Source organism: Notamacropus eugenii, chromosome 1 (assembly GCF_028372415.1).
Source record: "Notamacropus eugenii isolate mMacEug1 chromosome 1, mMacEug1.pri_v2, whole genome shotgun sequence".
Taxonomy (NCBI): Eukaryota; Metazoa; Chordata; class Mammalia; order Diprotodontia; family Macropodidae; genus Notamacropus; species Notamacropus eugenii.
The window spans coordinates 178034927-178051721 of NC_092872.1; the positions used below are offsets into that span (position 1 = coordinate 178034927).

At 47.2% G+C, this 16795-nt stretch overlaps 1 protein-coding gene across 2 annotated transcripts in view; it reads right to left on the minus strand.

Moving 5' to 3' along the window:
- The window catches only part of ALPK3 (alpha kinase 3), a 43930-nt gene that overhangs the window by 3747 nt on the left and 23388 nt on the right, over positions 1–16795 (minus strand). For both annotated transcript variants that reach the window (XM_072619818.1, XM_072619810.1), the window contains 8 exons: positions 14659–15922; positions 9379–11362; positions 7758–7905; positions 7372–7499; positions 6680–6715; positions 5861–6141; positions 5370–5458; positions 3847–4070 (listed from right to left, as the gene is read on the minus strand). In XM_072619818.1, coding sequence (XP_072475919.1) covers positions 3847–4070; positions 5370–5458; positions 5861–6141; positions 6680–6715; positions 7372–7499; positions 7758–7905; positions 9379–11362; positions 14659–15922 — 4154 coding nt within the window. The remainder of the gene's footprint in view (positions 1–3846; positions 4071–5369; positions 5459–5860; positions 6142–6679; positions 6716–7371; positions 7500–7757; positions 7906–9378; positions 11363–14658; positions 15923–16795) is intronic.

Here is a 16795-nt window from a genome sequence, read left to right on the forward strand (position 1 = left end):
ATTTTCAAAATGCACTTATACGTAGGCATACATAACATATATTTCATATGTGCGTGTATGTATGTGTCTGTATAGTCCCTCAGTGCTAGAACCTTCCTTCACAAATTACCTCTAATTTACTCAGATTATTTTTAAAAGTGCCCAGCACACATAAGAAATGATGAACAAGAAGACTTCAGAGAGGCCTGGAAAGATTTATATGATCTGATGCTGAGAGAAAGGAGCAGAACCAGGAGAACTCTGTGCACAGCAACGACCACAGTGTGCGAGAGTTTTTTCTGGTAGACTTAGATTTTTGTAATAACACAAGAACTTCTTATAAAAAAAAAAAAATCCCAAAGGTGGTTCTCAAGGCAAAATGCCTTCCACACTCAGAGAGAGAAATATGGAAGTCATTCGCAGAATGTAGCAGATCATGTTTGTGGGGGGGGGGGGGGTTTGTGTATTATGTTTTAGTTTGTTATACGATTTCTTCCATTTATTTTAGTCTGACTTACACAGCATGACTATAGTGAAAATGTACTCAATAGGAAAGTATATGTAGAACCTATACAGAATTGTATGCAGTCGTGGGGAGGGAGGGGGGTAATGGGGGGTAGGGGTGGGGGGGATAAAATCTCAATTGTATGGCAGTGATTGTTAAACATTAAAAAATAATTAAAAAAAAAAGTGCCCAGCACATGCCTACACACAAGTGCTTAATAAATGATTATCCCCCTCCTCTTTCCTCTCCTCCTCCATTAGAAGTTAAGTTTCTTGAGGGCAGGAAATATGTTTGCCTTGCACAAAAAAAAAGCCTGACACAAAGAGAGTGCCATTTATTATTTATTAAAAGACATGCTTGTTGGCTTAATTTATTTAGTTTATTAATTTAACAAGTACTTGCTTTGTTTCATGCTTTTATATGTACTATTTACAGCCCAGAGAGGTCACACGGTACGATGAGTAAAGAGCTGGTTTTGAAACCTGGAAGACCTGGGTTCAAGTCACACCTCTGAGGAGCACCAGCTTTGGACAAGTCAACCTGTCAGTGTTCAGACAACTCTTGAAGATTATAAATCCCAGGCAATGTGCTGACCTGCACTGGAAGAGGAAGCTCCCTCACCTGGGGCCTTGTGCGTAGTGGCTGTGCTAGAAATATTTGCTGAATTGACTCTGTGTGTGTATACATGTATACATACATACATACATACACACATATACATATGTATACACATATCCATATAAGTACTACTACTACTATTGCTGTTTCTGCTGCTGTTACTACTAACTGCCCTGATTACCCATTAGAGGAGAAAAAAGGAAAGGGAAAACATGGAAAGGTAAGCAGGAATTGAGGGGAGGGTCAGGAATGAGAGCTCTTGGAATACCCAGAGAGACACAGGTCCTCAAATTTAGTCCCAGTCGGGCTGATGCACATAGATGCATAAACTTGGTCTGCCCCAGGCGAATCTATGCAGAAGGCAGCTGGTGGAACAAGGGACAGAGTACTGGACCTGGAGCCAGGAAGCCATCAGTTCAAATCCTCCTTCAGTTGAATGATGCTGAACATTTTCACTTATTACCTGTGTTCTCATCTCTAAAATGTGGATAAAATGTGAGGGATGACATCCCTCTGGAACCATTGTGAGTCTCAAAGGTAATAATCAATGAAAAGTGCTTTGCAGACGTTGTATCACTGTATAAATGCTAGCTATTCTATTAAGGAAGGATTCGTGGGGAGTCATTTCAAATGGGCTAGTCATTCTGAGCAAGTCACTCCTCTCTGGCCTCAGTGTCTTCATCTGTAAAGTGGGGATGATGCCATCTGCCCTCCCTACTTCTCACAGTGTTACTGTAAGGATCAAAAGACACCATAGGATCTCAGATCTTGAAAGGACCTGAGATATAGTCCATGGTTCTTACCTTGGCAACCTGGGACCCCTTAAGGCATCTGTACATAGATTACATGGGTCATCATGAACTTGAATGAAAAGTTTCCTCTTTATTACCCCTTTATTTCAATATAATTTTTTCTTGTTTTTCTGTATTTAAAAAAGCATTCTGAGGAGTCTATAACCTTCACCAGATCTGTGAAGGGTCTGTGACATATAGAAAAGTTTAGAGCCCCTGAATTCTAGTTCAAATCCCTCATTTTATAGATGAAAGGATTTAGGCCATAGGAGTGTAAGTGACTTTGCCCAAAGTCACATAGGTATTAAGTGGGAGAATTTGAACACAGGCCCACTGACTCTAAGGCCGGTGCTTTTCCCACCATGTCACACCACCTACCAGAAGGTACATGAAAACACAATGGCAAAGTATTACATAAAATGTAAGCTACACGGTGTTCCTGCTCAGATATGGGCTTGGCCAGATGATTCACCCGTCAGCTTCCTTCTAACTGTAAGATTCCGGGACTATTACAACTAGATTTTTGTGGTTGCTATCACTGACTCAGCACTTCTAAGATACAAGATTTTATCAGGGCTGTAGGTACTCCCCTCACCAATGCAGATTGAGACTCCTCTAGGCAAACCCTAGATCACTATCTAAGGTCTACGTCTGTAAATTGTTGGTGCTAAGGAATTGATTCACTCCACAGTCATCCTTCTAGTGGTGAGATTCTCACCCCCAACTGAGGCTGATCCATAGAAGCCAGGCACACAATGCATGCTGGAGCCCATATTCAGACTCTCTATAGTAAAGGAAGGCCTGGTAGCTAGCACCTGTGTTCTGTTGGTGTGGCCCTCAAGGACAGGGCCACTTCCACGTCACAGTGGAGGAGAAAGAATCATTAGCATTAGCAGAATCATGTAATACTAACAGTGACTATGTGACTGTATTATTCTAAGTTTATCAGAGCCTTGTCTGAGAGCTGGTTTTAAAAGTAGAGGAGAAAAAGCCATACGGGCCTTCCCGCTCACTTACTGCTACTTCAGCTCATTCACAGACACAAAGTCAGAGGAAAGACGGGCAATAAGAACCTACCATGTGCCGGGCACTATGCTGTGAAAACTATATGGAAGAAGGGTGTTGAATACATCATAGAGCTGATACTGAGAAATTGGGAGCTCCTCAAGAGCAGTGACTGTCTTTTGCTTCCATTTGTATCCACAGTACTTAGCAAAGCACCTGGCACATAGTAGATATTTAATAAATTTACATGGGGAAATGCCAAGGTGGTCCTATGAGCCTCTCGGAAAGTCAGTTCTTTTTCCTACAATAACACAGTCTAACTGCTGACAAAATACATACCTTTTTCTTGAACTTCAAAAATTCCTATAATAGGGATTACATGGATAAAGGAAGTCGATGCCACCATATTTGGGGAAATTGATTCAAGGAACTCATCTTTGTAATGGACAACTAGTGAATCTCTAAAGGACAGTCCTACTTCTGTCACCCCTCCTGCTCAGAAAGCTTCAATGGCTCCCATGTGCCTCTGGGATAAGATAGAAACTCTTCAGCTTAGCATGAAAAGCCCTTTTCACAGCCTGGCTTCAGGCTTATTTCACATTAAAGGGAGCATGTTTTTGTCTTTCCTTGTATCCCCAGCACCCAGTTCAGAGCTGGCACATAGAAGTACTTAATAAATATCTGTTGACTGACTGATATTATTCACCTTCACATAGTCTACCCTCCAATCAAACCAGCCTACTTGATGTTCCTCTAACTCCTGTCTCCATGCCTTTGTACTTGCTGTCTCTCATACCTAAAAAGCATTCCTTCCTTCCTTTTATCTCTTAGAATCCTTTCAAAGTTCATCTCAAGTGCCATCTCTTACAGGAAGTCTCACTCCCTCCCAGAATCTCCCATGAGTTTGAACAGTCCCCTGCCATTTGGCAGTCCCCCAAGCCCTCATACCTGCAAGGTCTGTGACCAGAAAGCTGCCATTTGTCCACTGATATAACCAGTGCTGGAAGGTCCGACATTTCTGGGCAGCCTCAGAGGTGACAGGGGCTACCTGGGTGCCACCGCTCTCCCAATCACGAGCACAGTACGGCTCCAAGGGCCTCCCCAGGTACTCCTCCAGAGTGGCATATGGGATGCTGTTTGCTGGCCGGTAGATCAAGTACAGTGGGATGATCCTAAACACAGTCCCACCTTGCCCATGAGCACGGCATTCAAACCCAAGAAAACCCCCAACCCTATCTAGCCCCACCTTGATTCTGGGACCTTACAGTGAAATTCCTTCTAGTCCTAGGATTCCAGAAGCTTACAAATAGGGAACTTTCTGGGAGAGGGAACTCACTGGCTAGCACAGATCCCTAAATCACTCCCAGTCAGAATGTCCCCATGCATAAACCATATCCTCCCGTTCTTTGGCCAATCTATGAAGAAGACAGCCATAGACAGAGTGCTGGAACTGAAGTCAGGAGACCTGGGATAAAATCCAGCTTCATACAATTACTAGTTATGTGACCCTGGGCAAGTCACTTAACTTCCCATTTGTCTTGGTTTCCTCATCTGTAAAATAGGGATAATAAAATTACCTACTCCCCAGGGTTGTTGTGATAATAAAATGAGATGTTTATAAATTATACTGCAAATCTTGAAGCATTACGTAAATGTGCCGTTATTGTTATCATCATTATTATTAATTACGGGAGGGTTCCCAGCAATTTAAAGATGGGAATGGGGGCGATAATGGGCACAGTTAGCTCAGATCACCCAGCCTACCCAGATGAGGAATTTTTTTGTACTTGCTCATTAGAGCCAGGGCTGGGTGAGCTGGGTACCTTTTGTGGCCATGTGCAATTACCAGGGAAGGGCTGAGACAGGAGAGTAACAGGCAAGATAGAAGAAACCCCACACTAGATCAGAATGGAACTCAGCACAGCCCAGTGACCTTAAACTTGAGTTATATATACTATGTAAAGCCCAAGCACAGGGGACTGGAAACATTAAGTCTGGCCTCCATGCTAAAACCTTTGGATGATGTCATCCAAAGCAGATGAAACATGGGGCATTTGGGAAATGGGACTTGAAGCCTCCTGGGTTCTCATCCCTAACCTCTCATCCTTTCAAAGCCCCTTTATCTGGCCATGCCCAAATTTTTCAACTTGTTAATTGAGAAGTGATATTGGGAGAGGCAGACTGATGGGGGAGAAGAGAAGGGAGGATAAAGGGACTGAAGGAAAACTCAAAGCCAGAATTATGTGTGTTCATGTAAGTGCACACACTCAGGCTCTGCTGTGGGTATGTGCAAGATAATACTTTGTACAGAAGTAACCACATGCTTTGCTTTGTCTACCTTAGGGGCACTCTATCCACATGAGATCATACGCATACCTGATTATCACTAAGAAGGAAATTAATATCCCTAGACCTCAGGAGCATCCTAAGGTCTAGGAAGCAAGGGAAAGAGAGAGAAGGGGAGAACTTACTCAGGAACCTCCCCAAAACCAGGGACAGCTCGGGCCTCGGCCGCAAAGATCTTGCAGTACTCTCGGCTCATGTTTTGGATCTTACATCCCTAGAGGGAAAAAAATGACCAAAGCCCTGGAGATAAACTTGCCCAGCTCCAGAGCCCTAAGCAAGATGCCAGGCAGAGGGATGTAGATCTCAATGACATGGATCACCATCTTTGGGGGATATAATATGGAAGACTCCCACACTGGGCAGAAGATTAGACAACATGAATTTCCAAGTTTCCCCACCACCTCTGAGATTTTATGCATCAATGACTTTTCCCAACCTCTATAATAAAAGCCTTTGGATGCCCCTCCCAAAAAAAGCTAGACTGTTCCCCTATTTCTTTCTAAGAGCATAGCCTTCCTATGCAGCTCCCAGACTCAATGGAGAGATGAGATAGGGAATGGGGAGGAGACCAGCTGAGGACCTAAGACTGAGAAGCAACAACAAAGGGGCTGAGTACCTGGATGGTGACATCATAATTCCTCCCCAGTAGAGCATTCTCACTGCTGGACCCAAACACAAGTAGGTTGGGGACCTTGATGACACAAGTGCGACCTGACTCAAAGATGGGCTCCAGTCCATAGATGACCTTGGCTTGGGAGGCCTTGCGAAGACCACGTCCACGTCCACTTCCACGGAGCTCACCAGTCACGAGTCGGCCAAAAAGTTTGTCCCCCCAGCAGCCTGAGTCCGCAAGGCCCTTGGCAAACACCATGGGTGTCATCTCAATCTCTTCTCCAACTGGATAAGGATATGAGAAATGTGGAAAGTGGTCCCCTAGGCATAAGCCCTAGCTTACCCTTACTCAGAAAGTCACATCCTTGAGATGTTAGGGAGGCATGGCTGATTACAGCCAAAAGAAGTGATCTTGCGACCACCCCTCTCCATCCTCCACTGGGCTCAAGGTCCAGACCTGCAATGCGCAATATGCAATATCCCCCATGTGAGAGGAGGGGTAGCACTTAAGAAATGCCTCCAATCACTGGGCCCACCCTCCTGGATTAGTTCCTCTTGTATACCCAGTAAGGGGCAAATCACTGACTCACAGTAGAGACCAAAGGGGCATGACAGAATGAACGCCTTCTAGGTTAGCCCTGCTCAGCCTCTCCCTCCCACACTCCTCTGAGGAAAAATAATGACTCTACACGGAAAAGGGTTGGTGCACATGGGGGAAAGGAAACTAGAATAGAAATTCTAAAGCTGCGCAGGTGATCATCCCTGTATGTAGCAGAGATGGCTATGAAGTCCCATCAGCTCTTTCCCAAGGGGCATACTCTACCTTCAACTTCTTCTCTGGAGACGAATCCTGACAACACTGAATGAGACAAAGAAAGAACATGAGGGACTGTGTTCTGGGTCCCCCTGCCTAGACTGGGAAAGATGATCTCCACTAACCAATAACCTCTATGAATTCTGGGCAGCCTTTTCTGCTTTCCTCCATGATTCAGCATCACTGGCCTACTTGGGAATCCTTGAATACAACACTCCATCACCTGTCTCCACACTTTTGCTCTGGCTCTCTCCCATGGCTAGAATGGTCTACTCTATTCCGCCACTCCCCATACATACTCCCCCCAGCATCCCTGTCTGCCCCCTCCCCAGTCTTTTAGTCTCCTTAGCTTCCTCTGGGTCTAACATTACCTTCATGTACATCTATATATCTTGTATGTACCTAGACATTTACATGTTATCTGCTCTATTAGAATATACTCTCCTTGAGAGCACAGACTGTGTTTTGTTCGTTTGGGAGTTGATGGGACTATTATAATTATGACTTTGTATTTCCAGTGCTCAGCACAATGCCAGGAAGCTTAGTGAAAAGACTTGCTAAGTGACTTGTTGACTAACTCACCGTTTCCCAACACCTGTGCCTCTGTTTGGAGAATGAACCTAAGAGCTTTATTGAACAGAGATGGGGTGTAATGTGGGTCCCAGGGCAGTGAACAGAAGCTAAACAAGGTCCTCACTCACCCTCAGGGCTGAGACAAAAGTTGGTAGAGTCGGTGCCATGCTCATTTTGGATGGTACACTGGTAGACACCACAGTCCCGAGGTGAAGCCTGTACAATCGCTAAGGCCGCTGGCCCTTCGTCTCCCGCACTGCAAACAAAAAACAGAATCCAGGAGCCTAGGAATGTGACCTGGATTGCAGAACTCTGGGCCCACAAGGGCCCACCAGAACCCTCACTCTGACCAAAAGAAGTAGGAAAAGGAGACTACACAAGGTGTTCGTAACAAAACAGAAGTCAGCTCCCCAGCAAGTTCCAGGGATGGTGGAGACTCCAGCACCTTATTCTTGGGCCCTCAGGACTTCTGGGTGTCTAGAACCCAGCAAGTGAGAGCAGCCAGGCCCCTTACCTCCGCTCTACCTTAGCCACAGGGAGCTGGTCCTTGGTCCAGGTCAATACCGAGTCACTGAGGATGTTGAAGAATTGACACCACAGCTTCAGGCTTCCAGAAGCATCAGGAAATTGTTCCACCCGAATCTTCCGGATGACCTGGGGGGCTGATGGGGAAATGGAACTCTATAAGCCTGATGAAGGCCCCTCCCCTTCTTGGGAGAACTGGATCTCCCTCAAGTATTCTCTGGGGCAGCAGTGAGAAGGGCACTGGATCTGGAGTCAGGATACCCAAGTTCAAACTGTGTGACCCTGGCCAATGTATTTAACCCATGGAGGCTGTTTCCTCATAAGCAAAATATAAAAAGATTTTGGAAAAGATGGCCTCCTTCTAGCTCAACATTCAATGAATTAATTTTCCTATGCTTTTATATGTATACAAGTCAGGGACACGTGGAGAGCTGGAAATCAGGATGCCTGGCTTCAAAGCCAAACCCTGCCAAGGATTCACTGTCATCCTTGCTAAGTTATTCACTCTCCCGGCTGCCATTTTGGCTCGGTGGTGTAAGCTGGTACTTGGGGGAAGAGTCCAAAAGATGAGGAATCACAGAGCCAGGCCACTGATCTAGCCTCTCCCTGAAATGCCCATGCTTCCTGTCTCTCCACCTGTTCATTCCATCCTCTGAAGCCTGATCATAGGCTTATAGGGGCAGAGCTGGAAGAGAACAGACAGGCCATTTAAGCCAACCTCTTGCTTTGCTGATGGGCAAACAAGACCCAAAGAGGTTAACTGTCCTGCCCAAGGGAATACAGGTAGGAGGCATCAGACATGGGATTGGAATCCAAAACACCAGACTTGGCATTCTTCTCACTGGTTCTCCTGACCCCCCAGTCTGTGCTGGCCTTCATCCACCCATGCCCCAACCTCCCAGAATACTTTATCTCTTCATTATGCATTTTTCACATATTACTTTGTGCTATTACTATTTGTATGTGCTACCGATCCCCTATTACTCTATCAACTGTGAGAAAGCAGGGTATTTATCCTATCTAAACTTTGTATCTATCCTCCCAAGTACACAGTGTTGCCTGGAGCTGTCCCTTAACAAGTGTCTGTTAAACTGAATTGCTATTTAATTGAATCCCAAGTGGGGCCTGAGGGGACAGTCTGAGTCCTGGCATAGAGAGAAAAACAAAGGGTTCCTAGGCAACAGATTGGCATTAGGAGTTTTAGATCCTTCCTGATTTCAAGGGCCCTGCTCGGCCCTGACCCCAGGCCTGTCTGCAATAGGTTTTAACTACTGTTTCCAAATGTAACTTCTTGGGGCAATTGGATCCCAGACCAGGGTTAAAAGAGGAGCCAAAGGAAGGGGTCAGACAACTAAGAAAATAGGGGTCTTCCCTAGAGAAGAGGCAAGAACAGGTGCATAAATTGAAATTCCAGGCTCCTTAAGCAAAACTTGGCCCCCTTTCACCAACTCCCCCTAAAACATGCCTCTTGGACATCCTCTTTTCACTGTATGAGGCATTAAGAAGGCAGGTGCTGTGCCTATACACGGAAAGCAAGGCCCTGGGTCCTAAGAAGGCTTTCAGTTTTGTCCCATGAACTTTCTACCTTCCCTTCCCAAACCAGCTCTCACCCTTGAAAAGGTCTTTGATTTTCCTGGGCTTGGCTGTCTCATCCTGTTTGCCATCTTCAGGGGCCAACTCCACCTCTGGCCCACTGCCCTTGGGCCCAGAGCCCAGGTCTGTAGAGTCCTCATCTGGACGAGGCACCTCGAGCATCTTTCTGCTCTGAGTGGGGGAATGTCTCTCCTTCGGGGGAATCAGTGGGGATCCAGGTGCCAGGCTCTTCCTGGACCCACGGGGAGAAACTGTGGGGCTTTCCCTATCTTCAGGAGCCGGTGCTTCCCCCTCCCCACCCACTTTGGCCTTGGGGAGAAATCTCTTTCTCCGAGCTCCCAAGGCCAGCTCCTCTGGGGTTGCACCTGGGAGCTCTGCATCCCTGAAGGGCTCCTCTCTCTTACTCTCCCCAAGAGGCTCCCCCATCCTGAGGGACCCTTGATCCCCACTTGATCCCCAAAGGGACTCCCCCATTCTGCTTTCCTTGGGCCCAGCCCCAATTTCCTCAGAAGCTCCCTTGTTATTTTTCTCTGGGCCTTGAACGTAGGTCTCCTCCCCTACCACAATGGTAGGGACAGTCAGTGAACTGGGGTATCTTCCCAGGGGCTTCCCTGATGCCAGGGCCTTGTGGCCTAACTGCACCTCCTGATCAATGAGGCCAGTGAGACGGCGGGAGGTACAGGGACTCAGCTGTAAGCTCTGGGCACTCTGAATGAGGTGGTTGTTCTCCACTCTCTCTAGGATCTTCCGGGATGTCCGGGGGCTCAAGCCAGCAATCTCCACTGTCGGTGCCAGAGTGTCTGGGGGACCAGGTCCCCCTGCAGGGGGCTGCTGGCCCTCTGGTCTCCCTCTGGCTTCAGTTTCTCTCAGGTCTGTGTCTGCACTGGAGAGTTTCAGGAGCAGGAGTAAATAATTCTTCAAGGAATCAATGAGACCACTGTCAGATCCTACCGGACTGGTGGCACTCAACCCCGCTCCTGGAATCTCAGCTTCAGACTCCCCATGTGCACCAAGAGCATTCCCTCTACTCCTCGCAGCCTCAATCTCTGCACGATGACCCTGGCTGGGGGGCCCCACTCTGGGCAAGGCTTCACAGGGAGGCTCCGGTTCTGGTTCAGAGCACCCCAAGACCTGGGCTGCTTCTGGACAGGGCATCAGAGCCACCTTGGTAGGCCCTCTTTGGACTTGTCCTCCCTGATTGTTTGTTGGGAGGCAGGCTGCCTTCCGGCTAGGAGTGCTGGGGGCCATGGGACTAATGGGAGAAGTTGGATGGGAGTCTGAGTTAAGGCCCAAGGTTGCCTTTACCACAGGGTCAGACCCTTCCATAGAGGCCTCATGGTCAATGTTTATTGGCTCCTCAGTGGGCAGAAGCAACTCCTCCTGAGGCTGTTGAGCAACTTTGCCAACTTCAGTAGGGCCTAGTTGCCCTAGTCCTCTGCTTTCCTCTCTGTCCACTGGCCTCCCACCAACTTCTGGCCCAATAGGGGCTGGGAGGCTCCCTTGTGTGTTCCCAAGGGCTGGAAATTGCATCTCCTCAGACCTGACCTGTGAAGGATGGGAGGATTCCACAGGCAGCCTCTTGAAGTGGCCAGGTCTCTGAGGAGCCTCTGGTATCTGGAACCCAGAGGCTATAGACTGTGGATTGTGGCTACTCTCCCGCTCTGGCCGTGTTACTGCTACCACCTGTGTCCTCCTATCTCTCTGTATGCTATTCATATTGGTTCTCCCAACCACCTGTCGGTTCACATCTGCCTGTGTCCTCAGATCAACACGTGTCCTTGAGTCCTCCTGTGTCCTCACATCTTTCCATGCACTCTCCATCTGGGCACTAACATCCATTGGCGTCCTTCCATCCCTCTTCATCTTCTCCTCTTCCTGGGTCTCCACGTCCATGGGCTCACCACTCCCCTGTTCTCCTTCAACATTGTGGCTTAGGCACTCTGCAGCAGAGCTGCTGTTAGCAGATGTTGCAGGAGCTCGGGCCACGTGGGTCTCCAGGGCCTGAGAACAGGGAGAGAGTAAGAAATAAGACAGTGGCATTTGTGTTGCTGAGGTTTGCAAAGCTGTTTACATTCATTATATCACTTGGTCCCCAATCAATACTGGGAGGTAAACAAGGATAAGGATCAGACCAGTGATTTCACTGATACAGAGGATGCTTAGATGAGGAAATTCCCTCTACTGAAGCAGGCCTGTCCCTTCTCTACAACTTACAGTCAGAGAATTGCTTAGAGCACTGGGAAGTTAGGACTTATCCAAGGTCCCAGAGCTAGTATGTGTCAGAAGCAGAACTCGAACTCAGGTCCTAGAGTGTAAGTGACCTGTTTATCTACTATACCACAGAGCTTCTCAGTGAAGTAGATGCAGTAGCCGCTATTAACCTCATTTTATAGATGGACATGGCCAGCCAATGTCAGTAGGTACTAGAATTCAGGTCTCTCCTGAGCCCAACCAGTGTTCTTTCCACTAAACAAGTCCTTGCTATCTATTATACCTATCACACCTGTTCTAAGATTCCTTTGCAGTCAGACTATTCACCTCACTCAGGTCTTGCTCTATCACCAGGACAGTACTAATAGGAACCTTACCATCTGTTTGTCTCATGGCCTACTGTACTGGGCTCCCCACTAGAGACTGAAGCTAGGTAGGAAGGATTTGGCCATGGACAAAGCCTGGTGTCTCCCTCAATTCTAGAGCATCAGGATTCTTTCTCTGTATGCTCGGTCTTCAGTCTATTGCCTGACACTTGCCAAAAAGACAGAGTCCTGGATTTATGGTCTTTGTTGGGCTGAGAACAGAGTTGGGAAGAAGGGAAGAGTCATGGACGGCTCCAGAGCATCCTATTCTCCCAGGCAGACTGGGTAAAAAGCTGTTTTCTACCAAGATTTCCCTAAGCCTACTTCTCCAACTCCTATGAGCTCCTCCTAATGGTGGGAAGTCCTAGATCCTGTCCCTTTGGGGCCCCTGCCCTCAGCAGATCACACCAACAATTCCCTTCTCTTGGGTGGACAAAAAGAAACACAGGCAATGTTCTGAATGTGTCAGTTTCTTCCATGTAATGTATGTTCCTACAAGCCTTAGCCCTGGGGTACAAGCCTTGGATACTTCATCTAACATAGCACACTTTGTGTTACCAGAAACTCAGGGGCCCATATCTTCACCAAACCCCTCCCCAACTTGATGACTGCTTCTGATCCATAATTCCCAACTCTCTCCTCTTAAGAAGACTCTCCCCCTTCCCTCACTTCCCCACCCCCATCCCAGAGCCCTTAGGCATCACACTTCCAGATTTCAGCTGCTCAGACTCTGGGTCTCCCTGAGTTAGCTGCCCTCTTCTGTCTAACCTCTTTGTTCCCACAAAGACTAAAATCTAAAAGCTTCCACTACTGCCAGATAACAGCAACAAGGGGCCACAGGAAGCTCCTGATAGGACCTGACAGTTTCTTCAAGGACACTCACCCTGATCTCCCTCCCTGCTGACATCCTATCAGTATCACCCAGCTGGGCCCTAAATCGTCCTTTTCCTGCTTCATGAGTGTCCATCTGTCTCCTTAACTAGCCTGTGAGCTCCTCAAGGACAGGGGGCCCTGTCTTCCTCCTTTTTCTCTCTGAAGGATTGGGCACCAAGTCAGTATCCAAAAAAAATCTGTTGATTGATATACAAGTGAGTATCTATATTCTCCAAAGTCAAAAGTCTGGGCGTTTATTATAACAGGGCTGTTCTCTGCCTTTTGGAGGACACATCTGAAGACCTTTTATGCCTCATAGATTTAGAGCAGAAAGAAACCTTAGAAATCATCAGTTACACCTTCCTCATTTTATAGCTCAGAAAACTGAAACCCAAAGAAGTCAGATCATTTGCCCAAGGTAAATTACCCAAAGTAATTACCAAATTAATTACCAAAGGATAAATGGCAGACTCAGTATTCGAACCCAGGCCCCCTAACTCCAAATCCAATCACTGTAAAGAAGCCATTCTCATTTTCACTTCTACTAATGTGATGCTTTAGAAGTTTCAAAGCCCTTTACATTGACAAAGTCTCTCATTTGAGCCCCACAAGAAGGGGTTAAGTGTAAGGTAGGTGCTACAAGCATTCTCCCCATTTTACAGATGAGAAAACTGAGTCTCAGAAGTTAAATGACCCACACATACTGCCCTGTAGAACTGGTTTTTTCAGTAGAGTCATTCAGATGCTGCAGTGTTTTTTCTAGTGGTGAGGTGGGATGAAAGAAGTCCAAGGGGGTCCCATTATACCCCAGCTCTTGCAATGAACCATTCCTCTCTAGAGCACTATCTAACCTGGGAGGTAGAGTAGTCACAAATCTAATCCAAAGGTTGGTATTAAGAGAGAGTCACAGTTGAGAAGCAGTCCAGGGATAGTTAGCATTTATAGAGAATTTTAAAGCTTGCAAAGCATTTTAAAAACATTATCTGATTTGATCTTTACAACAGCACAATAAGGTGGCTATTATTATCTCCATTTTACAGATGAGGAGACTGAGGCCAAGATGTTATGTGTCTTAGCCACAGCTAGTAAGTGTCTGAGTTAGGATTCAAATTCACATCTTCCTTACTCTATCCACTGTGCCATCTAGATGACCCTAATTTTCAAGTTTCTTAAGGGGATTCCTGGAATATGAGGGATCCTAGTTGGTGAGAAAGATCCCCTTAGTCTATCCTCTGTAGTTCATTTCCACCCCCCTGAAATGGCCATCTGGTCTCACAGCCCTGCCTCCTCATTAGCTGGCAGAGGGATGTGCCTTCACATTGGGTAGGATAACAGGGATATCCACAAGGCTCCCTTGGAGCCCAGTAGCTAATGGAAACACCGATTAAATGACCAAAATAGAACCATAGAGCAAAGGAGATGGTCAGGAATAGATGCTGTCACAGGCTCAGGTCACAACACTACTGCTGATTCCCCATCCTTGGGGTGAATTAGGCTTCCATTTCCCCAGGAAAAAGCCCCTCTAGCCCCTGAAGCCTTTAACAATTGCCCCTGGTCACAGAGGATCTCCTCCTCAAACAGCAGGACACTAGAGGAAAAGATTTTCTTATATTTTCAGAGCAAATGGGCTCAGGCAGCCACAGACAGATTTTGCCATGCTGTAGATTTGGAATTAGGTGATGGGCTCCGGGTATGGGGTTGCAGTAAATGTCCCCTGGCCCTGCCTGGCACCATGTCTCTTCCCCACTCCCCTTCCATAAATAACCCTGAGCACTCTGGCCGCCAGACTACTTTGGAAACATTTTCCATTAAGTCACACTCTCAAAAAAGCCATCACGTCACTCTTACCTCATAAGGGGTCCTGTGGGCTATCAGCTTCTGGGCAGGGCTCTCCCGGGTCTTGTGCTTCCGCCGGGCAGGGGGAGTTGGGACAGTGGCTGCTGGCTCAGGGGATATTCCAGAGGCCTGAGCCCCTTGCTGGAGAGAACGGCCCAAAATGCCTGAGGGGGTAGCCACAGAGGCACAAGGTTGGGAATCATTGTTGGTATCACATTTTGGTTTAGGAGGGGCAAATCTTTTCCTATTAAATACTCTAGGAAGCTGCTGGGCAGAGGGGGGCACTGATTGACCAGGAAGCAACTTCTCTTCTGTCTCTTTCCCTGGTAAGGCCCCCAAAAGGATACCACTTTGGGAATTTCCACTGGGGCTCTGGAGTCTTTCCTCAGTGGCAATGGACTGGGTGTTCTCCAGGTACAAGTCCTTTAAGGAGAAATAAACATTGCTTTCTGGGGTAGGGGTTCTTGGGCCCTTGCCGGTCTTGACCCCAATCTTGCTTGAGCTTCTAGCCTCCTGTGCCACAGGAGAAGTAGATTCCAGGGTCCTATCTGCCCTGTCTCGCTTTGTGGTCTTTAGAGAATTCTCTCTCTGAGTGAGTGGAGTATTTTCTACCTCCGTGTGGCCACGTGTCCAGCTGGAGTCTGATTCTGCAGTGGTGGGGATGTGATTTTCAGATGTTCTTGCTCCTTCAGATTTTTGTTCACTTGTCCTCATCCCCTTGTGGCGTGGCCTCTCTTCTTTCTTCTTTTTCTTGGCCACAGACTCTTTGGTGGGTGGTCTCTGGGAGATGAGCTCCACCGTCTCACAGATGTAAGACAGAAGGCCATCTCCACTCTCCTCACCACTCTCCAAGGTGGCGTCCCCATTAGCAGTGACCTCGCCCCCTGTAAAGTTATTGGCCAGGCCAATGGCTGGTGTCCATGATGGCTCGTTGGTCTCTCCTTCAAGCTCAGGCTCCAGGGCTCCAACCTCAAAGTCCTTATAAGAAGCCAAAGGACCTTTCTCCCTTGCCCCACTCAGCCGCCGCTTCCGCTGAAAGCGATCTGGACTGAGTTTACGCACCATGTCAGCCTCTGACACCATGTCCTTCCCGTACTTCCGGCTCTGCTCAATCTCCCGCATCTTTGCCTCTGCCTTCCTCTTCAGCTTTGCAAACCATCGCTGGTGAATCTTATACTCAGTCATGGTCCCCACTTCCAAGACTCCTGAGCAGGACACAATGCCCTTGGCATTTCGAGCAGACGCCTGGTAGATAGCAGCATCTTCCTCTTGACATCTAGAGGCACAAACAGTCAGGTGAGGAAGCAGTATCCTGATCCTGGCAGATTGAGAATCCACCCAAGCACCAGGCTCCACCACCCCTGCACACTGGAGGTGAATAAAAGTCTTTATTCACACTGGCATAGAGAAGCCCTCAGCCTAGTAGAAAAAGCCAGCATTCCTTACTCCAATACACTAGATACTCCACCTCCAAGCTCTGGGCATTCGCACTGGGTGTTCCTATGCCTAGAACTCTTTCTCCTCATCTCTGTCTCCTAGTTCCCCTGCCTTCCTGAAAGTCTTTGCCAAAGTCCTCCTTCTGCAAGAAACTTATCATTAAATCATCCCCATTTAATGCTACTGCCTGCCCTCTGTGGATTATCTCCAATTATTTATTTATTCATTCATTCATTCATTTCTTTCTTTCCTTGGAGGGGAAGACAATTGGGGTTAAGCAACTTGCCCAGAGTCACATAGCTAATAAGTGTCTGAGTCCAGATTTGAACTCAGGTCCTTCTGACTCCAGACCCACTAAGTACCCTGCAATTAATCTTACATATCTTGCTTGTACATGGTTGTCTCCCCATCAGACTATAAGCTCTTTTGCCTTTCTATGTCTCCCCATCATTTAGTACAGTGCTTGGTTCATAGTAGATGTTTGCTGTCTGATTCACAAAGCTCTTTAAAGTTTGCAAAGCACTTTATACTTCCATGATACTTACAACAATCTTGTGCAGATGGGTATTGTTATCATTCCTAATTTACAGATGAGGAAACTGAGACACAGAGATATTAAGTGACTGACCCAGAGCCAGCTAATGCATTTCTTTGACCGAGGCAGTATTTGAGCTCATGTCTTCCTGACTCCAAGGCCAGTACTCTAGCCAAT